The sequence below is a fragment of the Thamnophis sirtalis genome, unplaced genomic scaffold (assembly GCF_051295495.1).
Source record: "Thamnophis sirtalis isolate CommonGarterSnake01/CBP01778 unplaced genomic scaffold, rThaSir2_p1.2 scaffold_1, whole genome shotgun sequence".
Classification (NCBI taxonomy): Eukaryota; Metazoa; Chordata; class Lepidosauria; order Squamata; family Natricidae; genus Thamnophis; species Thamnophis sirtalis.
The window spans coordinates 42,451,742-42,476,672 of record NW_028261381.1 but is presented as its reverse complement, the minus strand read 5'-3'; the positions used below and the strand labels follow the sequence as shown (position 1 = coordinate 42,476,672).

The 24,931-nt window shown below is 41.5% G+C and overlaps 1 protein-coding gene across 1 annotated transcript in view; it reads left to right on the top strand.

Annotated features, from left to right (window-relative positions):
* THSD7B (thrombospondin type 1 domain containing 7B) overlaps window positions 1–12,112 on the top strand; it is a 442,486-nt gene extending 430,374 nt beyond the window's left edge. The window contains exons 24-28 of the mRNA XM_087710996.1: window positions 1,976–2,058; window positions 4,752–4,944; window positions 7,263–7,350; window positions 10,730–10,832; window positions 11,695–12,112. Coding sequence (XP_087567122.1) covers window positions 1,976–2,058; window positions 4,752–4,944; window positions 7,263–7,350; window positions 10,730–10,811 — 446 coding nt within the window. The 3' untranslated portion in view covers window positions 10,812–10,832; window positions 11,695–12,112. The remainder of the gene's footprint in view (window positions 1–1,975; window positions 2,059–4,751; window positions 4,945–7,262; window positions 7,351–10,729; window positions 10,833–11,694) is intronic.
* The last annotated feature ends 12,819 nt before the right edge of the window (window positions 12,113–24,931 follow it).

Below are 24,931 nucleotides of genomic sequence, written 5' to 3'. Positions count from 1 at the left end.
AGTTGATTACAGATAATTAAAACTTCATTTAATAGTAATATTCTATAAACAGATAGCATACAATAGGATATAAGCAATTATTTACCTCTAAAGAGGTTTATTAACAAAGCTCTTCCATTAGAGGGAGGTGTATGGAGAGCAGAAGAGCTAATAATGGGTTTTTATTTTTATTTTTTGGGGGGGTGTTGATGACAAGAGGAACTGATGTGATCATTATTTGTTACTATATGATACCGGCTATGTTTAGTATACATGTGATTGTATGTTGTGAAAATGGAAATTAAAAAATATTTTAAAAAAACAAAGCTCTTCCATCATGCTTTATTGCAGACAGGAACAGTGAATCAAAGACAGCAAAGAGATGTAGAAAATTCTAATGCCATTGATGTCATATGAGGGTCATCCAAATTTGTGCAGCCCAAATACAGCAGCCCTAGTTCTTTTTTCTCAGTGTCCTTCACTTCCTGGCTGCTTTTCTTCTAAGAAAGTAGCCTATTAGCCCTTTATTCAAATTCTAATATGGTAGCACATACCTTTTCCTCACAAGAATCATCAAAAATACCTATGTACATTTCTAACCTGTCTAACATTATAATGCTGGAGCGTGACAAAGACGTTTCCACTGCGTCAGTTTCATGCCTTGACCCTCACACCTTTGTTCTTAGGCAAATATTAAAAAGTTGCTTATTTGTTAGGAAATTGCCCTTGAGAGAAAAGAAAGGGGGAAATGGTAAGACATGCCCTTTTACCATCTCCTTTTTATAAGGGCTTCCCATCTCACCTGGGATTGCCATTCAATCTCAGTGTATTCAACATACTACTGTGTATGTAGAATCTTTCATCTGATTAATATAGGGGCATTTCTAAGCAGAATGACAAGCGCTGTACTTCTTCCATATGTCATCTCAGGAGAAGTGGGCTGAGTCTTTGTAAACTTAAAAGGATGCACTTGAGATCAGTGGTGAAAGTCTTTTTTTTTTAACTGCCTGTTCTGTGGGCTTGGCTTGGTGGTTGTGGCAGGGCAAGGATACTGCAAAATTTCCACTCCTACCCCATTCCAAGAATACTGCAAAATCCCAATTCCCTCCCCACTCCTGGGGAAAGGATATTGCAAAATATCCATTCCCACCCCACTCTGGGGCCAGCCAGAGGTGGTATTTGCCAGTTCTCCAAACTACTCAAAATTTCCACTACCGGTTCTACAGAACCTATCAGAACCTGCTGGATTTCACTCCTGCTTGGGATGCTTTAATTTTTAATTCTACTCCCCACCTCCTTCAATTTCTTATGTGCATTATAAGGATAAATGTCATCAGCTGTCAAGTGCCCACAATAAACTTATAATTATGCTGCATGTCTTTTGCCACAAATTTTTATTGTTGATATATTGATAAAAAAGTTGCTTCAAGACCATGTACTACATTATGCACTTTAAAAAAATTAACCATATTCTAATTTTTTTCCAGAACAAAATTGAAAAAAAAAATTGGGGGGGGGGGTTGGGGGAAGGGAAGATAAGTATCTAGTATAATATGCAGAAAAAATATTGAATCAAAAACCAGCAGCTTAAGTTATTAAGTTATATATAAAGTTATATATATATATATATATATATATATATATATATATATATATATATATATATATATATATATATATATATATATTGTCTGTTTTATGATTATAATATTTTTTATTATTTGTGCTTTGAAACACTCATTTGTCATATTCATATTTTTATCTCTCTATATATAAAAATATTGGTTATATACGTTAAAAATACAGAGACTCCAAGTACGAGACTTTTCACAGGGCAGAATGGATGCTAAAACGTCCTCTGCCAGCGTGTCTGGGGAATAATGTAAATGTACCATTTTCAAAAGCAGCGTTTCACTACAGCAAATAACCAGCAGATATTCCTAACTCATTTTTGAATGGTACCTTCGATGATTTCTCTTGACAATTGTTCTTGCAGGGGGCTGCTCTCTGCAGCTACAGCCGGCTACAACCAGGCATTGCAACCCAGCCTGCAAGAAACCCTTCTCATTCTGTACACAGGTAATTCAGACAGCGCCCTTTACTTCACTAGAAAGAACCAATTATTTTTAGAATGTAAAACAAAGCAAAATCAAAAAAAGCTCCCAACAGACTAGAGGTCTAATCGGGCATGCACAACCCATTCAGTTAATTTTAATATATAGCCTTACAGACAAAAGGGAATGTGTAAAGAAAACATATATGTGGGAAACTTGCAAGTAAATACATCCTTCTTTTCACAGAAATTCAACTTGGAACATGAAAGACAGGTTGTAAATATAGAAATATAGAAGCTGCGAACGAAAGGAACCTATAAATGTTCACCTCCAGTGAGATCAGGAACGGAATGCCTTCCCATGTGAAGCATAACCATTTGTGTTCTTATAGTCCTTTGGGATTTCTTTGGAACACTGAAATGAAACAACAGACCTCCTACAATGTTTTTTTTATTCATCTGTATCCTGCCCTTATTATTTTATAAGTAACTCAAGGCAGCCAACATACCTAATATTCCTTCCTCCTCATATTTTCCCCACAATAACCCTGTGAGTGAATTGGGATGAAAAAGAACAACTGGCCCAAAGCCATCTAGGCAGATTTCATTTCTAAGGTGGGACTAGAAGTCAGTCTCCTGGTTTTTAACCTGGTGCCTTAAGAACTAGACCAAGGATATTCATTTTAATTGTGTTTTAAAATACAGTTTGATACAGTCTCTCCCTCTCTCTCTCCCCCTCCCTCCCCCCCTCTCTCTTCATCTCCATCCTCATCCCTCTATTTTCATCCCATCTTTATTTATTATTTTCTATCAATTTTCTCTCTCCTCTGCCTTTTAATTCTGAGCTTAAGGGAAAAGGAAGCAACCCAAGTTACTTCCTCCAATGATTATAAGCAAAGAAAAAGGTCATTGACTGACATGGGTGGAAAATAATAAGTAAGTAAGTAAGTAAGTAAGTAAGTAAGTAAGTAAGTAAGTAAGTAAGTAAACAACCAACCAACCAACCAACCCAAGCACAATGCTCTTGATCTTTCAGTCCAAGCTTGCAGTCCATGGGGAGGCTATCCTGCCCCATATCTTGATTTTTGGAAGACAGTTTGGTATCCACACCTGATCCTCTATTTTGGGAGGCAGAAGCACAATAATTGCATTGGTCCTTTGACAGCTGCTACAATTGATAGGTTCCCTATATCATTATATAAGCTCCTTGAAAAGTTAACAGTGAGACAATTGTTGCTGCTTCACAGTATCTTCACAGAGTTAAATCTGTGTCACATCTGTTTATCTAGAATCTTCTGGATCCACATGAGAGGACATATGTGCTTTCTCACATCATCCATCCATATAGAAACCCCTTTCATGGATATTTTTCCCCAGATGGTGATATGACAATACACCTCAACATAAAATAGATTGCAAAAACTCCCAGATAAATATGAAGTGAAAAATATCCCAAGGATCTAAAATGCATAGTAAAAAAAGAGAAGTATTTTTTTACAGACTAACCCTTTTGAGAATTTGCATGGGTATTTTTTTAGATTTTAATTCTGCCTTTAATGGGTTTTTAAATCAAGGCAGCGAACATACTTAATAATCCTTCCTATTTTCCCCACAAGAACCCTGGGAGTTGGCTTTCATGCCTAAGTCAGAACTAGAACTTGCCATCTCCTGGCTTCTAGCCTGTTGCCTCATCCACTGCAGTATATCGAATTGGCTCTCAAACTGTATTTTAAAACACAGTTAAAATGAATAGCCTTTTGGAGGGCTGTTACCTGGTCTGATTTCATGCTAAGGACAAATCCATACACCCTCCAAACAAGAAGACCACCCATTAACCATTTTCCAAACACAACACCACACTCCTCTGCCTGTATCTCAGTATCCTTCTGCAGCTGAGGACAGCTGAAGGTTTTTCACTCTGCAAATGGTGTGTTCCCTAAAATCTCACATCAAAACGCTATATGGAGGAAAGCTAAAGTATATTGATGTGCCTCCAGTTCTTGCCTGAAATAACATCTTGTTCTTTTTATATTGTTAGTTGCCCAGAATTGTGAATTTAAGATGGGCAGTTATATCAATTGAAAGAGTTCATTCTCTCTCCCACTCTCTCTCCCTCCCCCTCCCCCCTCTCTTTCTCCATCCCTCTATTTGTATCCCATCTTTATTATTTTCTATCTATCAGTACATTAGCATGTTGAAACACAGAAACTCTGCTTTTACTTTGAAACCCATATACAGCCTTACCATCAAATTTGAAATAATTAAATGTTGATGCATATCACGATGCAAGTCCTATGCGTTTATTCTAAATAGATGTCAAGTCAAGCTGGCCACCCGTCCTTCCACACAGAATTGCAGCCTTAAATGAACAATATCTTATTTGAGAGGGAAAACGTTTTACTTTCATCGCTGCAGGGTTTTCAGCTGGGTTTTTCGGCAAGATGAATTTTTGTGTTCAGTGATTCTGTTGCAACCCATTTATCCAGGCTCATTAAAAGAAGGAACAGGCACTCCATTGTTCTGTTATACTTAGTATGACTCAAACAGTTTTGAAAGGTATTGGCAATTTACAGTAAGTCCTTGGTCTAGGTTGGGCTTTCAGTTAAAACAATAAAGGCACCTGGCATTAGATTAACTGGGGTGCACCCAGCAGCCCCCCAGCAGAAACATTTTCTGGGGACGAATTAATTTCTGAACCACCTTTCTCCTTGTTACCTAGGGTGGCATCTGTGGCTGTGAGAGAGGCTACACTGAAATAATGAGATCAAATGGCTTCTTGGATTACTGCATGAAAATACCCGGTTTAGCAGATAAGAAAGCTGATGTTAAAACAAATGCTGCCAAGCATAAACCTATCAATTCCAAAATGCATGACATTTTCAAAGGATGGTCAATTCAGCCTTTTAACCCAGGTAAAAATAACAAATTGTGTCATGATGTTCTGTCTCCTCTCTCTCTCTTTCTCTCTTAATTTGAAAAGTAAGCTTCATGCTCAGTGAATCACATAACCAGAAACTACACTAGAGGATATACAAACTCTCATTTGTAATATAATCATATGAATATCATTAGCATAAAATTGTGCAAGAGCATTATTCTGTAGCATGACCTGGGATTTCAGTTTACAATGCTGAAGCTAATGACATTCCCTTCACTGATTAATCAGAAATATAAGTAGGAGAGATTCTCCTATAAGGAGGAGAGAGAAAAACATAAAAGGTCAATGTAAAGCATTTCTCGATACCTGTGATCTGTGTTCAACTCCAAATGTAGCTGCCAAACACTGCAATGTTATAGTGCAGTTATAATCAAATAACAAGTTGGAATCGTGCAATTGCAGGATTCCTGCTGTTCGGTATATTTTCCATTATTCATGATGGCTACAAGGACTGTAAATGCAGAAGAAGGTTGTTTATCTACTGCTTTGCAGATGAAGCTGTTGACCATTCTTCTAAAGTGAGACCTTCTCATAATGATCACCAGGTTCCTTCCTCTTGTCCTCCACTTAATGGTTAGTTTGCTGATTTGTATTATATGATTTCCCTCATGAATTTAAAGGGAACACTCATTTCTTCCATAATTTCCTGCAGCCCAATGCCTTGAGGTATATTGGGCTGAGAAAGAGAGAGACCAAATCACCCAGGGAGCTTCCAAGGCTGAAGGCGAAGTTGAACTTCATCTCCTTAGTCATAGTACAACACTTTCACCTGGCCCTCACAGATGATATATGGCTGCTTTGATAACATGTTACTTCAACTCAAAGATCCCCTTGTCAGCCATTTGCAAGAACACCTTCCATGTGCTCTTAAAATTCTAAGTAGTCCACTGGCTGAAATATATTTCTTACCCTACCTATCCTGTCCGCCAAAGAGTGGCAGACATCTGGAAGTGGTGTGTAACAAATTGTGACATGAGCTAATGGCATTGCGTGTATCTGTGATAAACCTGTAGCCTTGGATGGTGAGCTATTATTCTTCTGATTACATGGAGATAAAATAGAGCAGGGGTGTCAAACTGGTGGCTGATGGGCCGGATGTATCCATGCCCACCTCAGCTCTGCAAGCAATGGTGGGTTCCTATCAGTTCAGCCTGGTTCGGCTGAACCGGTAGTGGTTTGGCGGCCTGGGCTGCTGGAACCAGCAGCGACCCAGGCCTACACCGCCCCCAAACTGGTTCTCTGGGAGGGGCCATCTTGTTTTTCACTTCTGTGCATGCACAGAACAATTTTTATTGCACTATGCATGTGTAGAAATCACGCGCATGCAGCGCACCCACAAGCGAACCGGCAGTAGTCCCTGCCAGAACCCACCCTGTCCACAAAGGCAAAAAATGTTGCGATACTTAAACACATTCAGAGACTCTTTGCCTGGTAGGAATTTTTAGAAATCCCAAGACCTGGAGGATATCATGTTAGACGGGGACAGAATCAGTGTAAAAGGAACTCACACAGCTACAGGTAGTCCTTGGTTTACGACCACAACTGAGCCCAAAGTTTCTGCTGGTAAGCAAAAACAGTTAAGTCAGTTTTGCCCACTTTATGACCTTTCTTGCCACGGTTGCCAAGTGAATCACTACAATTGTTAGTAACAGGGTTGTTAAGTGAATTCAGATTCACTATTGACTTTGATTGCACCAACAGGTAATCACATGACCTTGGGCCACTGCAACAATCATACCAGTTGCCAAGCATTCAAAGGTTGATCATGTTACCCTGGGGAGGCTGCTATAGTTATAAGTGTGAATAACAGGCGTAGGTTACCTTTTTAAGTGCCGTTGTAACTTCAAAGACTCAATAAATGAATGTTGCAAGTAGAGAACTACTTGTATATGCATAAAGGTTATTTTCCACAGAGAGAGGCTCTGAACACTGATATAGCCATACCTATTAGCATTTTTCAGGATATCTCACTCTAGGAAAGCGCAATCCCATTTTTTCAAAAAAAACCAACAACCCTAATTAAAATGTACTTAAGCGTACAGAACTGTAAACAATATACTCAAATGTACACAAAGGCCATATTTGCCCTTCTTTTCTCCTAAGATGCAACTTCCCTGGTAGCTCTGTTTATTTAGCATGATTCTTTGGTTGTTTCTATATAGATTGTCATGGTTCGTAGATTCAGGCAAATTCAGGAAGTAATGGTTACAAGGTTTTCCTATTTTTAACAGACAGAAAATAAGCAAAATATACACCTCGCGTCAAATGTATTATTTTGTTCCCCTTTCTCAGATGGAAAACTTAAAATCTGGGTATATGGAGTATCAGCTGGCGGATTTCTCATTATAGTTTTCCTAATCTTCACCTCCTATCTTCTTTGGTATGTATTCTGTGCTTGATTCTAACCCTGTTAATTTCGAGATGTTGGATTCACATTCAGTCATTTGGAAATAAATTAGAATTCATTCATTGGTATCAAAGTTACAAATAGCTTTCAGAGATTAAAATTCTGAGGTTACTTTATATTCTCTGTAATTAGAAAGCTAAATATCACTTGAAAACCTTTTCATCTGCTCACATTATTTACCGGTTTAGCTTAGCCTATCATCCTGAAAGGATGCTCCAATCCTTTTATTTGGGTTGTCTCAAAGGTGCTTTTTCAAGAGGCAACTGGACTTTCTGGTTTTGAAGACATTTCACTTCTCATCCAAGAAGCTTCTTCAGCTCTGATTGGATGGAGGGGAATGGAAGGATTTATACTCCTTGCAGACAGCTGGTCATTTGCATTCTTTTAGCAAGTCGTTAAGGCCACCTGGAGGTTTATCTGTGTCACCAGGATCACCTGAGTGGTGCAAATGGGTGTGGAGCCTTCTTTGGAACTTTTTAAAGGACTGTGTTGTAGACTGGTGATAGATGATGTTGTATCCCTCCCCGTCTGTTGAGAGAGGGCTGTTCAATAGATGGCCTCTCTAAAAGAATGCAAATGACCTGCTGTCTGCAAGGAATATAAATCCATTCAAGAAACTTCTTGAATGAGAAGTGAACATGTTCAAAGAAAAACAAGAAAGTCTAGTTGTCTCTTCAAAAACTACCTTTGGGATAACTATGACCTGGATGGCTGAGAATCGCCTACACATTTTATTTAGGTTGATATGTATGTATGTATGTATGTATGTATGTATGTATGTATGTATGTATGTATGTATGTTTGTTTGTTTGTTTATTTATTTATTTATATATATATATATATATATATATATATATATATATATATATATATATATATATATATATATATATATATATATATATATATATATATATATATATATATATATATATATATATATATATATATTCTTTTTACGACTCTTTAATCCCTTTATTCGGAGTGGAGTCAGAGTGACTGACTGAAGCAGATATTTTCTCTTTGAGCCCTGATAGAGAAACATCTGCTACTCCCTAGGATTGAACTCTCAACCTTCCAAGTGGGAGGCAAGTGTCTTCACCTCTACACCACCGTGGCACTATATACATACATATAGACAGACAGATATATTCATATCCATTCAAGTCCAAGAGAAGAGGATAAGGTGTGCAGATAGAGTTTTATTCAATGATATCACCATATTAGTTCTTAACTGATAAAAAGTTTTTCGTTTTAGTAGTAGTTTGTCTCTTCTTTTTTAGGAACTATTATGAAATGGCTCTGGACAAATGGGCTTGTGGAAGACTAGAGAACTGAATATATCTTATTTTACTATAACAAATACCAAGATAATTTGGAGCAACATTTATTTATCAAATTTATACACTTCCCCCATCTCAATGTCTAAGTGACTCTGGGCAGTTCCTATTAATAAAAGTATTTTATTAGTTACTTTCACTATTACATAGCTAAAACTGCTTATTTTAATTTGTATTTTAAAACTTGATTTAATTTTAAAAAATAAGCCTTCTACATAGCATTTTGATTCTCAAATACACATACATACAGGTCTTTTTTTTTTAAGATTCCAACTACATTGCTGAATTCATCCTTCAACAGCAAATATTTATTTATTTATTTCCCATCTTTATTATTTTTACAAATAACTCAAGGCATTGAACAATTCCAACACACCTTCCTCTTCCTGTTTTCCCCACAAATGTGTTAATAAAAGGTTGGGGCAATATTCTTTGATTCAGGGAAACTGTAATCCCACTTATTCAAATATTTTAAGAGCTATGGGAAAGATAAGATTGTTGTATCATGATTTTACTTTAGTGAATAGGGTTAATTTTTATGAGCGTATTTTCTTTCAATGGTGGTTCAGGGAGAAATACTGTTTTAGGTCCTTTTCGACTATCCAAAGGCTTATGACATTTTATTGCTGTACTAGGTCATCCAAAAATGGTGGAAAATCATGTCATTTTTAAGGATTCGTCATTGAATTTATACAGTGTAGTCCTCAAGGGCTGCAAAAAGAAATGGGGTATACAGGTAGGCCTCAACCTACAACCACAATTGACCCCAAATTTTTTGTTGCTAAGCAAGACAGTTTTGTCCTATTTTTCTACCTTTCTTGCCACAGTTGTTAAGTGAATCTGGCTTCCCCATTCACTTGGTTTGTCAGAAGACCGCAAAGGTTGATCACATGACCCTAGGATACTGCAACCATCATAAATATGAGTCAGTTGCAGAACATCTGAGTTTTGATCACATGACCAATGGGCGTGCCAATTTTTTCAGCTTTCAATTTCCAAACATCAGGGATGCTCAAAAGTTGTGACATGCCTTGGGGATTGTAAAGATATTTTGGTTACCTTAATATAATTTGGTGGTGCAATGGTTGGAGTGCATTACTGCAGGCTACTTCTGCTGACTTCTGGCTGCCAGCAGTTCAGCAGTTCGATTCTCACTGGCTCAAAGTTGACTCAGCCTTCTCTCCTTCTGAGGTCAGTAAAATGAGGCCCCAGATTATTGTTGGGGACAATATGCTGACTTTGTAAACCACTTAGAGAGGGCTATAAACAGTGGTGGCTTCCGGATCCCATTGCAACCATCGTCCTCCACATGAACTTGTGTAGTGGGCATGCACACGTGCGCAGCATGCGCATGCCTCCTACCCTCCAGCAATACCTCCATGATGCTCCAACTGCTCAGCGGAGCATCATGCAGGCACTGTAAGCGCCGTGCATGGAAACTCTGAAGAGTTTAAAGACAGGTAAGGACGACGGGCAGGCGGGTGGCCCTCCGGAGCACTGTACCGGAACGGTACCCGGTACTCCAGGCAGGCCCGTACCGGGACGTACTTCCTGCAACTCACCACAAAGCACTGTGAAGCATTGTATAAGTCTAAGTGCTATTGCTATAATTTAGATGTGCTTGGTAGGTAACTACATAAATATCATAACTTTTTAATATTTTGTTTGTTTCATGTCTGCAATTTTAAGTGTGAAAAATGGTCATAACTCATTTTTTCCAGTGCCGTTGTAACTTCAGACGGTGACTAAATGAATGGTTATAAGTCAAGGGCTACCTGTATGCATTTCTCAAATAGCCCCAATTCTATGGTTTCTACCTATGGCCTATGTATGCGGGGGGATTTAAAATAACTTCAATTTAGCCTCCCAGTTTTGAAAAGGAAAACCTTTTCAAAGGTTTAATTTTGGAGTTTAACTTTGCCTGGATTTAAGATGAGGGTTTAACTTTGCCTGGATTGTGCCCCTCACCTGTTTGGTTTCCTTAACGAATGAATGTTTTTCTTTCTTTTCAGCAAAAAACCAAAACAGCCACAACATACTCCTCCTCCGCCGAAGTGTCTGACTTTAGCCTACGATGGAGATGTTGATATGTAAGATGGAAACTACCACCCAAATGTAGACATTGACTGCCTTAACCGCTGTCCCCCACCCCACCCCCGCCTCTTTTGATACAAGATTCCAGCTGATGAGTTTTTGGGTTTTATTTTTTTTTCTTTGGGAGAATCTGGCATCTGATATACCGGTAATTCGGCAGAATCTTAACTTCCAAACTTGACCGGTTTTACCTTTTAGCATATCTGAAACATGGTATATCTTTATGACTCTTCCCCAGAGGGGACCTCAGAATTACATCTCTTCCTTTTTAACCATTGGAATATGGACAAATAAGAAGTTCTACAGTCTTCTACTGATTTTTTTTTTAATTTTTTGAAAGCATGACAATCCTGTGCGGGGGGGGGGGGAGATAAAATTACATTTACTGTAAAGGACAAACTGGACGCTATGTCATTATGCACTATATTAGTGCAAAGTTTCTTTTTTCTTCACCACTTTCAACAATGAGTTTTCTAGAGTTTATATTTGAGTTACATTTGAAACTATCGAAAGATCCAGAGTTCCTTGATTTCCAGACTGACTCAGTTTCTTAGATCACAAAATAATCTGATTTTCCTTCTGCCAAAGGAGATAACAATAAACCAGAAATTTTGCAGCATATAATCCAGGCCACTTTTTTTTTATTCATGAGAAGGTTTTTCTTTCTTCCTTGTTGGACAAACATATTAATGATTAAGGAAGTGAGAAGAGGATTGTTTTAAATTGGTATCGAGCCATTTAGGTACATTTTAACTATTGAAAACTTTAATTCAGTTGGTTAATATACATTCTGATTTTGTAATTTAAATTTTATTACCTGCAATTATTTATTATTCTTTTTTTAAAAAAATAATTCTCTGACTTTTCTTTATTACACACACAGATACACACAAACAAGCTGTTTGTACAAGATCTTGCTTTTTAAAAAAGTTTACAAGTCTACATTTGGAACATCTTGAAGAAGATACGTATGTGTAGTAGTAAATGTTGCAAGTACGAAAGTGCCATCTTGTGGTATTGACATGTATTTATACATAAATAAATAAAAACCTAAAGGGTGTGGGGATGTTGATGCAAATGCATTGCAATGTCTGTTATTAAAAAAAGATTTTGCATTTTGTCCTTGGAGATCATAGCCTAATCAAACTATAATTATGAGCAAACTCTGAGAAAGGGAGACTCAGAATGGATTCCTGAAGTAATTACACATTATAAATTCATTAAGGGAATCCCAATATGTTTCCAGCTGAAATTATTGTTCATTAGGCACACATTGTTTCTGAATAAAAATATATCAGATCTCCCCAAGCAGCACCTTTCTATCATTGGACCTATCGACAGTTAAAGTAACAGAATATTGTATATAAGCAACTAAGGCCAAATTATGGAATGCCCATTTTAAAATCAGCTAAAAATATTTCTGTCAATTTTCCAAATGATTCCAGTCTCTGGATAAAAGTCTAAAGTAGGAAAAAGAAGTAAATAAAAGATGCAAATAACTATATAAAGCATTTTTTTTTTCAAAAGGAAAGAGTTAACACTATGGGGATGGAAGGGGTTGCCTTCTATGGGGCTGTCACAAGGGAAAAGGGTGTTAAGGCTATTTTCAACCCGGAAGAATATAATAGTAATTCAAACTCATCCTTCCTTCTGCTTTTCCGAGTTTAAATCAGATGTCGCAGTAATGCTCTGATGGGGAGAATGCATAACAAGATGATAGTTCTTTCCCCTGAAATTTTGGCCTTACCCAATGTCATCACACATATAAAAAGTCTTCCCCAGTTGCCATGCACAACGGTGTTTATTCCATAGACTTCTTTTTCTTCTTCTCTCCCTTACCTGTCATACCATCAAGTGATTACATTTCTTTTTTGAAAAATCCTTCTAACTAGGGTTGGCATTTGGCTATACATTTTGCAGACAATGGCAAATATTTAGTCGATTTTCTTCTGGCTGCCACCTGGTCATTGTCTGAACTGAAGTGTTGTTGAAGAGCTGGAATTTGTGAGCTTTTGCTCTATAGAAAATGGAAAGTACTCTAAGAACATTATGAGAAGAGAAGAGATGCCATTCTGATGAAAAACAGAACTTCCTGCTTAAAGCCTCAAAATGCAGAACTTGATTGTTTCGGCCACTCCTAAAACTTAGCAGGTAGTTGTGCAACCAATCAAATTTGTATATGAAAAGGTTTCATAGAGAATTTCTTTCTCTAAGGAAATGAAATTAAATCCAGATTATAAAAAGAATTTTATGCAGAAGGAGGAAGTGTAGGACAACTTTACATTAACAAACGCCAAGTGAAATTATTAGTCCTGGTTTTAGTGCATCTTCAGTGTTCAATGTATAAAGCAGCGGTCACCAACTGGTAGTCCGTGGATCACTGGTGGTCCACGATAAAATTTTGATGGTCTGCAGATAAATTATTTGCATTTTTTATATTACACTAAATCAGGGGTCCTCAAACTACTGCCCTGGGCTGGATACATGCAATGGACATTTGTGTTGCTGCAGAGAGTCTACCCCTTTCCTTTTTGTGTGGGTCAGAGTGGGGAAGAAATTCCGACTTGGGGTCTGCTTCAGCGTCCTGGTGCGGGGCTTTGGGCGAAGGCTGGAGGGAAGTGCTGCTAGTGGCAAAGAGCCGGAGGGCCTTGTTCCAGTGGAACTGCATCATGGCCTGGAACTGGCTGACCATCTCAGCCCACTGAGGCACCAGGCGCCAGTAACTGGCCTTGCAGGTCTTCCTTCTGCTTAGAAAGCCTATGCTCATAGTTCTCAGTGAGGTACTTCTGCTGAGCCTCCTTCTTGGTGAGATCCAATTTGAACTGAGCTGTTTTGCCAACTCTTTCTCGTGGTGGTTGCTTCGTTCCAACAACTGCTTCCTGTTGGGGGCCTAAGGAGCCCGGGTGGGGAAGCAAGGAGTGACTGGAAGGGGAGGGGCGAGTAGGCACCCCTCGATGTGAGTGACATCGAGTTGGCCGTGCCCACCCAGCCAGTCATTAGGCAGATATTAGTAGTCCATGGGATTTAAAATTATGAATTTAGTCATCCCTGAGGTCCGCAAGGTTCATGACCCCTGGTATAAAAGATAGCTGGAGATAAATTATCTGAGTCTCCTGTATGTATGTTGTCAGGCAGTCCTCATTACCTTTTGAACATTATTCTCTACTACATAGAAATGGAGAAAGGCAAACTATTTTTTTTTCTCAATCAAGCAAACAGTTCTCTGGATCTCCTCAGTGTAACCAGCTAATCAGAAATAATTTACTGGCTCAGCTTTAGTTTCCTTGTAAACTTTAGTGGAATTATAACGATGCAGCCTTTTTGCATGTGCCTTTGTATATGTGGCAGAGATGTTTAGGAAAAGAAAAGAACGAATTCCATTTATTTAGGCCACTCTGTGGAATGGCTTTACCATATGGATTGAGGAATGCTATTGTGGCATGTCAAAACCTGGGATGACGGTTTCAGTTCAGGCAATGATGCTTTAATTCCTAAGTGTCCTCTTCCTCTTGCAAAGCCAAATCAGCCCCTTGGATTTATTAGAGAGCAGGGAGCAATGTAGCATCTGGGACAACAGCTTGAGTGCAATGGAGACAATCTCTAGATAAATCAAACTGACTCATTAGTATCCCTACTCCACGGCAGTGAAGAATATTTTTCTGCCACTGTTGTGTCCTCATGGAAGACATCTTTTTTTTCCCCCGAAATGTGGCCTTATTATCCAACTCCAAGATAACTGATAGAACCTTTCAATATTATCTGAACAAAACTATGAGGTGAATAATTGAGAACTAGCTGAAAGTAAATCTAGACAACACCAAGGTGCTACCAAGAAACTGGACTCAGAAACTGGGATTCATCCTGTCATGGATGGAGTTGCAAGATTATCCCCAAAGATTGGTTCTTCAGTTTGAGCACATTTCCTGTTTCTTGAAGAACATGGGAATCTCATGTGGTTGGGACAAGAAGAACATCTCACAGTAGCATTTAGTGCGTTTATTCTTGTACTCATCAAAACTGGTAGCATGTATCCATGTCTTGTTTTGCTTCAACAGGACTTTGAAGATTAAAGTATCCAAGTAGGATTCCTTCAAACAAGTGTCCAGGACTCAACTGGCACAAAGCCCTAACCAATAAACTGCTGAGCTATATGCACCACTGGGAGCATCAGATGCACATGTTAAAAGTATCAGTTACCAACCATTTTTCTGGTCAGAAAATAAGGTGTTTGTGTTAACTTTTGAAGTCCTAAAGAACTTAGGGTGCAAATATTTTAGGAACCAGCTCTACTTTTATGAACCTGTTTGAATTTTCTCTTGTGTGATTCGGTGTTTGGATTTCTGCGTTTCAAAAATTAGTGCAAACACACCACCTTCACTAATACTGATGTTAGCACTGGTTTTCCATTGGCATTGTAAAAGTGCATTTCTTATGTTTTACTTTTTGCCAGCAATTTTGAGTGTTCATTCAAATAGAATGGCAGGATAGAAATCAAACACACGCAGTTATGCGTGCAAATACGTACACTTTAAACTAGTTATTTCTAAACCTACAGTCGCATATCATTACCTTTATATCAATTGTTTTTTTTCAAAGTAAGATAGTAAAATAGAGTGTACATCTTCGTATTAAAGGGCTGAGTTACCACTTAAATGGCACCATACCATTTTTAAAATCTTCCTGTAAATCATATGAAAAAATATGACTCTCCAAATGTTATTGCAAGCAAACTCCCATCACTTCTAGCCAGCATGAACAATTCTCAGAAGTGACAGAATATGAAACAAGAGAGAGAGAACCTAAGATTGTCATTTCACAGGTTTTCTTTTTCTACTTTAGCAACTTTAAGATGAATGGACAAATTCTAGGAATTCAATTCCACCCATCTAAGAGTTGCCAAGGTTGACAAACACTGTCATATCATATAATCTATTTAGGATGGAAAAACTGGCAAATTGGCTGAATTCAGTTCTTGTTTCTGCATTAATTCATCCAATAACCATGAATTTAATATTTTTAAAAATAAAAGCGCTTTTTTATGTATCTAAAAAATGCTGCTTGAATATTTGCATTTTATCCACCTGGCTTATGAAGGTTACACAATCAATCTTGTATGTTTCTTAGCTGATGCAGGACTCAAATCACAGGAAAGTGTTTCCCATTTGAATCCATTTTTCATTCCCTCAGTAAAGAACCCTACAGTATTTTCTTTCAGTGCCTGTTGCAGAAGTTTCACAAAGCTCAGGCCGACATAAATTTGCATACATCTGGCTCATACGTATTGGCAGTTAGCATGCTAATAGCAGGGACCTACATGTTCATTTGGCATTTTCAGACTCTGTACACCGAAGCCATTAAATGGCATCCATTGATCTCAGAGAAGCTGACTAAGGACTTTGTGACCTGCAATTTATTGCTCAGTCTCAGCTTTTTGTTTTCAGCGCTTCTCGCAAATGCGTAAGCTAATCAATCGGCCAGATGCGCTTGCCACGTTGGGTAGTAGTACCACTTAAATAATTAGCTCGTTTGGATGTGCCATTTCCATCGCTTTCTTAAGGGGGTGGTTGACAAGGCATGATGGATGGGAACAAAAAGTTGACTGTAAAGGAAACAGACCTGCTAATTTGAGCATCAGAGAAAAGCTGAGTTTGAAAACCTGGTAAGATGTGGATCCGAGAACAGACCTGAGATCCATCTTTAGTTTCAGATTCAATCGTCATAAAAAGGGGCCACATGTTGCCAGCTTAACTCTGAAAAGCCCAGGATAATCATCTGCTGAACTTTGCAACAGTCGAGAAGGTTTGTTCCCTGGGAAAAAAACATCTGCTTTTCAACCTTAACCTTTCAAAATTATCTTGGTGCTTCTGGTAGAGTTCTCAGATCAGGGCTATAAAAATCCAAAGGGCCACTAGATGGCAGTAAAGAGAGGGGGCACATATTTTTACTGCCTTCTAGCAATTGTCCAAATTTTATTACTTTTCTCAGAGGTCATGGAGGAAAGTGCTAATTCAGATGGTGGAGTTTTCTGACCTAAGGCTCTGCAAAGTACTCAACACGTTCCAGTTTGAAAAAACCTGCAATGGTAGTGAATGGAACAACTGGATTTTTTAATCCCTGTACACATATTCTTTGATGGCAATCCATCCATAACAGAGGTGGATTCCTACCAGTTCAGACTGGTTCAGCCTAACTGGTAGTAACTTGGTAGCCTGTGTCACTGGAACCAGCAGCAAGTGTTGTGTATTGAAGAAAGTCCTCGCTGTTACGAATGACAGCTCGGAAGCAGCCAGGTGCGTCTTAGCCAATCAGACGTGCCTGTCAGTTGCCGAGCTGTCATCAGCGCGAGCTGTAACACGAGCCAGGTGCTTGCAGTTTAAAAGGCAAGCCGTTTAAACAGTTAACTGTCTTGTTAGAGCAACAACCTTGCCGATTGCTCTATTGTTTTCAGCTGTTCCTGCAGCCGCCCAGCCGGCTTCATCTAATACATTGTTGCGAGTTTTGTTACACTACTTCAGCTACTGAATAAAAGGTTACAGTGTTTTAAAGGACCTGCCTGGTTTTTTTTCAGTTATAATACTGGCGACGAAGACTGGGGACCTGTAACCTGAAGAAAATCAACTGCAATTTTCTTCTCTCAGTTGTTTAGAGTTCTCCTCACCGTCATGGCTGGTATGCCTACTTTTGCACCTTTTGGAGTCGGAGGTGAGACTTGGGAAGCATTCCTGGAAAGGTTTGAGTGCTTCCTGATCGCAAATAACCGCCAGGGTTATTCTCAAGCGCGAAAGTGCGGATTTTTTCTTACAGCTTGTGGTCCGGAAATGTTTGCCACCGCAAGGTCTTTTGCAGCCCCAAGAGCGGTTTATGACCTCTCGTGGCAAGAGCTCACAGATGGGCTTCAGGCTTACTATGCCCCTACCCCCTCCCAAATAGCAAGACGTTTTGCTTACCGCAGGCGCGTCCAAAAGCCTGCAGAGAATGTCAATCAGTTTTTGCAAGCTTTAAGAGTTGCTGCAGCACAGTGCGATTTCCCTGACTTAGAGGCTAATCTTGCAGAACAATTTGTCTGTGGATTAAAAGACATTTTCCTCAGACGCCGGCTTTTGGGCAAGCCTAAAGTCACGTTAGTTTATGCCATAGATGAGGCTCGTGCTGCGGAGTTGGCAGATTCGTCATCCAGCGAGATAGAACGTTACCTCGCGCAGATGACAGTTGCTGGCAGTTTACCAACGGGTCAAGCCTCAACTGCCTTGGTTCCTCCTCCACTACAACAGCCAACGTACATCACCAATTTAATTGATGAGCTTGCCCCTCTTCCAGACTATTTACTTAATTTACAGGTGGACAGGATTGGGGCACAGCCCCGCAGACAGCAACCGCGTCAGCAGCAGTCTATCAGCCGTCCACTTTCTAATTCAAATGCCTGTTTTAGCTGCGGTGGTCCGCATGCCAGGGCTTCCTGCCCCTTTAAGGCTGCAGAGTGCCGCCGTTGCGGAAAAAAAGGACATTTGGCCAAAGTTTGTAGAGCTGCTCAGCCTGCTACAGCTGCATCGTCTGCTCCTCCACCTCCTTATGGGACAGCTGCTTCAAACAGAAGTCCTCAGCCCCGCGCGTCTGCTCAGCGACAGGATAATTGCTTCAACGTCAAGCAAGTTGGCCTGCCGTTTCCTGATGTCTCCATCAATTCTTCCTCAGAGGGTACGAACAAGATAATTGTCACTCCATTGATCGAAGGTCAACCTTGCAACATGGAAGTAGACTCTGGAGCTTCCAAATCCTTGTTATCGTGGGACAAATTTTCTCTTTTGTGCCCCCATGTTAAACGCTGTCACCTTTCTCCTCCTGACTCTATCTTAAAGGACTATCAGGGGTCTAGCATTTCTATTGTTGGTTCCTATAATGTCAGAGTTTCTTATGGGCAGCATTGTACAACTTTGCCTGTTTTAATTGTGCTTAAGCCCTTGCCATCCATTCTAGGTTTGGATTGGTTCAGCCCACTGGGTCTCTCAATACATGGAATTCATTCCATGACAGACACTTCTGCTGATGTGGCATTAGTTTTGTCAGATTACGCTGACATTTTTGATGGCCAGCTGGGCCGGTACAAGGGTAACCCTATCTCTCTCAACTTGGATCCCCAGGTTGCTCCCATCAGACTGAAGGCCCGCAGGGTGCCTTTTGCTTTAAGGCCCAAGGTTGAAGCCGAGCTCGACAAGCTCGTGGCACAGGGCATACTGGAGCCAGTCGACCATTCACCGTGGGAGACCCCAATTGTCATTCCAGTGAAGCCCGACGGCTCCATTAGGGTCTGTGCCGACTACAAATCCACCATCAACCTCGCCTTGCAAGCAAACCCATATCCAGTCCCTGTTGTACAACATCTGCTCCATTCCCTGGGGCAGGGTTGTATTTTTGCCAAACTGGATATGGCGCAAGCCTACCAGCAGCTTCCTGTGGATGACGATGCGGCGGCTGCCCAAACCATCGTCACCCACCGGGGGGCTTTCCGTTGTCGCCGCCTACAATTTGGCGTATCCGTTGCCCCGGGGATTTTCCAGAGTCTCATGGAGCGGTTGCTCCATGGGCTTCCAGGAGTGGTACCATATTTTGATGACGTCCTGATCGCTGCAAACAGCCGATCAGACCTCATCAAAGTTCTAAGGAAAGTCCTCGACCGTTTCAGGGGCGCGGGACTTAAATTGAAACGCAGCAAGTGTTTCTTTGCTGTTCCCCAAGTGGAATTTCTGGGCTTCACAATTGACGCCCAGGGAATTCACCCTACCCCTTCAAAATTGGCAGCTATCAGGGACGCACCTGCTCCAACTTCCAAGGCGCAGTTACAATCGTTCCTGGGGCTTTTAAATTTTTATGCACCTTTCATTCCACATAAGGCATCACTGGCCGAGCCCCTGCATCGGTTGCTGGACCGATCAGCGCCTTGGCAATGGGGCAGCCGCGAAGCACAAGCGTTCGCAGCTGTCAAATCCCTGCTGACGTCAGATGCAGTCTTAGTCCAATACAGTGACAAGATGCCTCTGACTCTAGCATGTGATGCCTCGCCCGTGGGTTTGGGAGCCGTTCTGAGCCATGTCCTGCCCAATGGTTCAGAAGCTCCCATAGCTTTTTACTCCCGGACACTGACATCAGCAGAAAGGAATTACAGCCAAATTGACAAGGAGGCTCTAGCTGCAGTGTCAGGACTTAAAAAATTCCACGATTACTTATACGGGCGGCATTTCACCTTGTTTACAGACCATAAGCCACTCCTTGGGCTTTTGGCAGGTGATAAGCCGACCCCTCCTATTCTATCCCCAAGAATGACACGATGGACGGAATTCTTAGCGGCATACTCCTACGCCTTACGATACCGTCCAGGCAAGCAGATAGGGCATGCAGATGCCCTGAGTCGCTGCCCACTTCCATTGAAGGAAGTTAAACCAGTTCCTTGCCTTTCAGTTTTGGCAATTGCAGAGCTAGAATTGCCTTTGTCTGCTACAGACATAGCAGCCCACTCTCGGTCTGACCCTACTTTGGCAAAACTTCTTAATTGGGTCCTGAGAGGTTGGCCTTCTGGTACATTACCACCTCAATTCAAACATTTTAAAAACAGACAAGCAGAGCTTTCAATTCATTCCGGCTGCCTGTTGTGGGGCGACCGTGTGGTCATCCCAACGGTCCTGCAACAACAGATTTTGCAACGCCTTCATGAAAGTCATCCTGGGGTCAGTAGAATGAAAGCTCTTGCTTGCAGTTTTGTTTGGTGGCCAGGGTTAGATGCCGACATTGAAGCCTGGGTTGCCAAATGTGAGACATGCCAACAGTCCCGGCCTTCTCCTCCTTCCTCTCCCTCCCGGGAATGGGAGATGCCTCGAGGGCCTTGGTCTAGGTTACATATTGATTTCGCTGGTCCATTCCATGGGCAGGTTTTCCTTATAGTTGTGGATGCGTACTCTCGATGGGTGGAAGTATTGCTAATGCACTCCACCACATCTGACAGCACGGTGCGAGCTTTGCGACGGTTGTTCGCAACCCATGGGTTGCCAGACACAGTGGTGTCTGACAACGGCCCGCAATTTACAGCCACAACTTTTCAAACTTTCCTGGCTGAACTAGGGATACGACATGCGCTGGTTGCCCCTTACCACCCGGCAAGCAATGGCCGAGCGGAAAGGGCGGTTAGATCGGCCAAGGAGGCTTTGGGCCGGCTAAACCGTGGTGACTGGCAGGCTAGGGTGGATGCTTACTTATTGGCACAGCATTCCACACCTTGCCCTCTGACACAGAAGAGCCCCGCGGAGATGTTGATGGGCAGGCGCCTGCGGACCACCCTGGATAGATTGCATCCCGTCTATTCAGGAATTCAGTCTGGCAACCTGGGGCCTCCAACCCCATCCCGTTCTTTCCAACTGGGGGATCTAGTTTGGGCTAGAAATTATGGAGGGGACTTGAGATGGGTTCCAGCAGTTATATCACAAATAACAAGACCCGTTTCCTATAGGGTTGACTTATCCGATGGATCCTCATGGCGAAGACACCTGGATCAATTGAGGAAACGGAAGTCAGCAGCCGTAGCTTCTCAAGCGGATGTTCAAGGGTTTCAACTGCAAGTTCAACAAAATCTAGCCGGTGTAAATGCTCCTCCCATTCCAAGGGTTCCAGATCCTTATATACATAGCCCAAACCCCTCAGAGGCAGACTACCAGCCTCATGCCCCTCCAGCATCATCTGCCACCATGTCTCATCCACACACTTCACCTTTTAGTTATGCAATTCCTCCACAATTACCACAAGGACATCGTTGCCAGGATCCGCCTGCAATAGAATTAAGGCGGTCTGAGCGAATCCGTCGTTCCCCTGCTTATTTAAAAGACTACGCGTGCTTGCGCACAGCTGGGGGGGAAGAAGTGTTGTGTATTGAAGAAAGTCCTCGCTGTTACGAATGACAGCTCGGAAGCAGCCAGGTGCGTCTTAGCCAATCAGACGTGCCTGTCAGTTGCCGAGCTGTCATCAGCGCGAGCTGTAACACGAGCCAGGTGCTTGCAGTTTAAAAGGCAAGCCGTTTAAACAGTTAACTGTCTTGTTAGAGCAACAACCTTGCCGATTGCTCTATTGTTTTCAGCTGTTCCTGCAGCCGCCCAGCCGGCTTCATCTAATACATTGTTGCGAGTTTTGTTACACTACTTCAGCTACTGAATAAAAGGTTACAGTGTTTTAAAGGACCTGCCTGGTTTTTTTTCAGTTATAATAGCAACCCAGTCCTGCCACGCCCCTGAACTGGTTCTTCGTAGGCACCCCCATCTTGTTTTTCCCTTCTGTGCATGCACAGAGCAATTTTTGTTGCGCGTGCGCATGCAGCGCAACCAAACGCATGAATCGCACGTGTGTGCAGGGTGCATCCCTGAGCAAACCGGCAGTAGCGGCACCCACCCCTTATCCATAAGTATCTGAATAAGAACACTTCTAACTCAAATCAAATGAAATCATATTTTTATTACAGTCAAAGACCAACATAAAGAGGGCAGGACACAAAATGTAAAAAGCACAAAAGATACACTAGAATAGAAAATTACATATAGAAAGCTAAATATATAAACAAACAAAGGTTTTAAAAATCTAAAAAGCATCTAAAAGATGGGTAGAAGCAGTGGATCAGTATAGAGCAGCATGGCAAACTATCACAATACAAAAAACTCTAAAATAAGGGGCTGTTCATGACACATTTTAAATGCTGCTGTGCTGGCAACATTATGTGGTGTAGCAGGCTTTGCATTTGAAAGCAGCAGGGAGCTGTAGAATTGTCCTGTGCATCCCAGATATTTGTGCAATAATGGTGAAATGAAAAATGTTCCTTTAGTACAGGCACTAGAAAAACCCAGGTTCTGTTATTTCTACATGTCTGGAGTCGGGGGCATTGTCTGAGTAGGGCATCTTCTTGTATTTCATGGACAGCTGGTGGGAGGATGTGGCATCATGCCAGAGTAAAGGCCCTCTGGCCCCTCCAGATTAGTTGGGAATGACATAGGAGAGTCAGAATAATTGTTGCATTCACTGATAATAAAGGTCTGGGGCCTGGTTAAGTCAAATTGGCCCTCAGTATATCTACTCCACGCTGTACAATGAGAGCTTTGGCCTGAGCATATTTCATGCTAAGTAGAAGGCAGCTGGTATTGTTGGGAGTATTGCTGCATCGTCTACATTACCTTGGCTGACACATCATTTAGCCTTTGCCATATAAACTTCAACATTTCTACAGACAGAAAACAAAGCTCATGGAAAGGTGGAGTGATGGAGCTGTGGGTGTTCAGGGAGGTTATTCCCTTGCTCTGGGGAATGACTTGGACTGAGTGTTTGAAGTGTTGCAGAGGAAATCTGGATCCACAGCTGACTTTTGACCATCATTTATCGGCTGTGACCAGGGGGGCATTTGCCCAGGTTCACCTGGTGCGCCAGTTGCGACCCTACCTGAACCGGGAGGCCCTCACAACAGTCACTCGAGCCCTTGTGATCTCTAGGCTGGAATACTGCAATGTGCTCTACATGGGGCTGCCCTTGAAGAGCATCCGGCGACTTCAGCTAGTCCAGAATGCGGCCGCGCGAGTGATCGTGGGCGCACCGCGGTTCGCCCACATAACACCTATCCTCCGCGAGCTGCGCTGGCTACCTGTTGATCTCCAGGTGCGCTTCAAGGTGCTACTTACCATCCATAAAGCCCTCCATGGTAGTGGATCTGAGTACTTGAGAGACCGCCTCCTGCCGATTACCTCCCTTCGACCTATTAGATCGCACAGATTAGGCCTCCTCCGAGTTCCATCCGCCAGTCAGTGCCGACTGGCGACCACGCGGAGGAGAGCCTTCTCAGTAGCAGCTCCGACCCTTTGGAACGATCTCCCCGTGGAGATTCGCACCCTCACCACCGTCCAGACCTTCCGCACAGCCCTTAAGATCTGGCTATCCCGTCAGGCCTGGGGATAAGATTCTAATTCGCCCCCACCCGAATGTTGAATGAAAGTTGTGTTTTATTGCTTTATTTTTTCTTATTCACATATTGTCTTATGTTTTGTCTTGCACTCCCCCTCCCATGAATTGTAAGCCGCCCTGAGTCCCCTCAGGGAAAAGGGCGGCCTATAAATCACAAATAAAATCTAAAAAAATCTAAAAAATCTAAATCTCTCTTGTGGCTGGGTTCAGGATTGTTATAATCTTTGAAGGTGAAAGGGAACCTGAAGCAGTGGATCTGTTACTCATATATTTTGTTGTCTCTGCAGAGGGGAGATAGGAGTCGATCCTCATCTGTATCTCTGCTTTATTGGATTCATGAATCCCAGGAGCATTACTAGAGTTGATTTCAGTTCTTTCTTTTTTCTTTTTTTGCCTCTGGATGGCATTTTTTTTTTTTGGGGGGGGGGGGGCTGTAGTGTTAAGCCAGAAGGGATAAGGCTTATCACAAACCAGGATCTTTTTTCACATTTACTGTAGTGTGTTGTCATTTTGGTTCCTCTTCTGCTTCTAACGCAGATAGGTAGCAGGGCTGGCAGGTAGGAAGGCTCCAAGCAAGCAAAATATCTAACTCAGCATTGTAACATATTTACCAGAGGGAAAGGCTTATACCGCAACCCTACATCCACTGTCTTTTCCTTTTTGACCTGTACATAGCATGGATGCTTTTATAGACAAGACTTCAGAGTGGGTCTCCGGTAAATGTAAATGCAAGCATTAATTACCTTCTTGTTAATTCTCCCAGCACTAAGGGAAGCAGAAGAGCAGAAAAATGGGGAAAGGTATGCTTCACTTACACTGTCACACCCACTGTGGCTTTTTTGGGTTACCACCCTGTGGATACCATTTATATGGGTTGAAGACCGGAGACCCTTGACTGAGGGAGCTAGAAGACCCAGCCCATCCTTCCAACTGCTTTCATTATTATTGCTTATTATTTCAAGAATCTGATCTAAAGCAATTTTATGTGCATTGCTTACTCCAATATTCTACAAACACTAATGGTTGTGAGCCACTCATAATCTTCTATGGACATGTATGGCTGTACCAATTTGATAACTAGATGAATAAAATAACTAACCAAAGTCTTGGCTCATTGTTTTTGCTTCTATCTTTCACACACACAC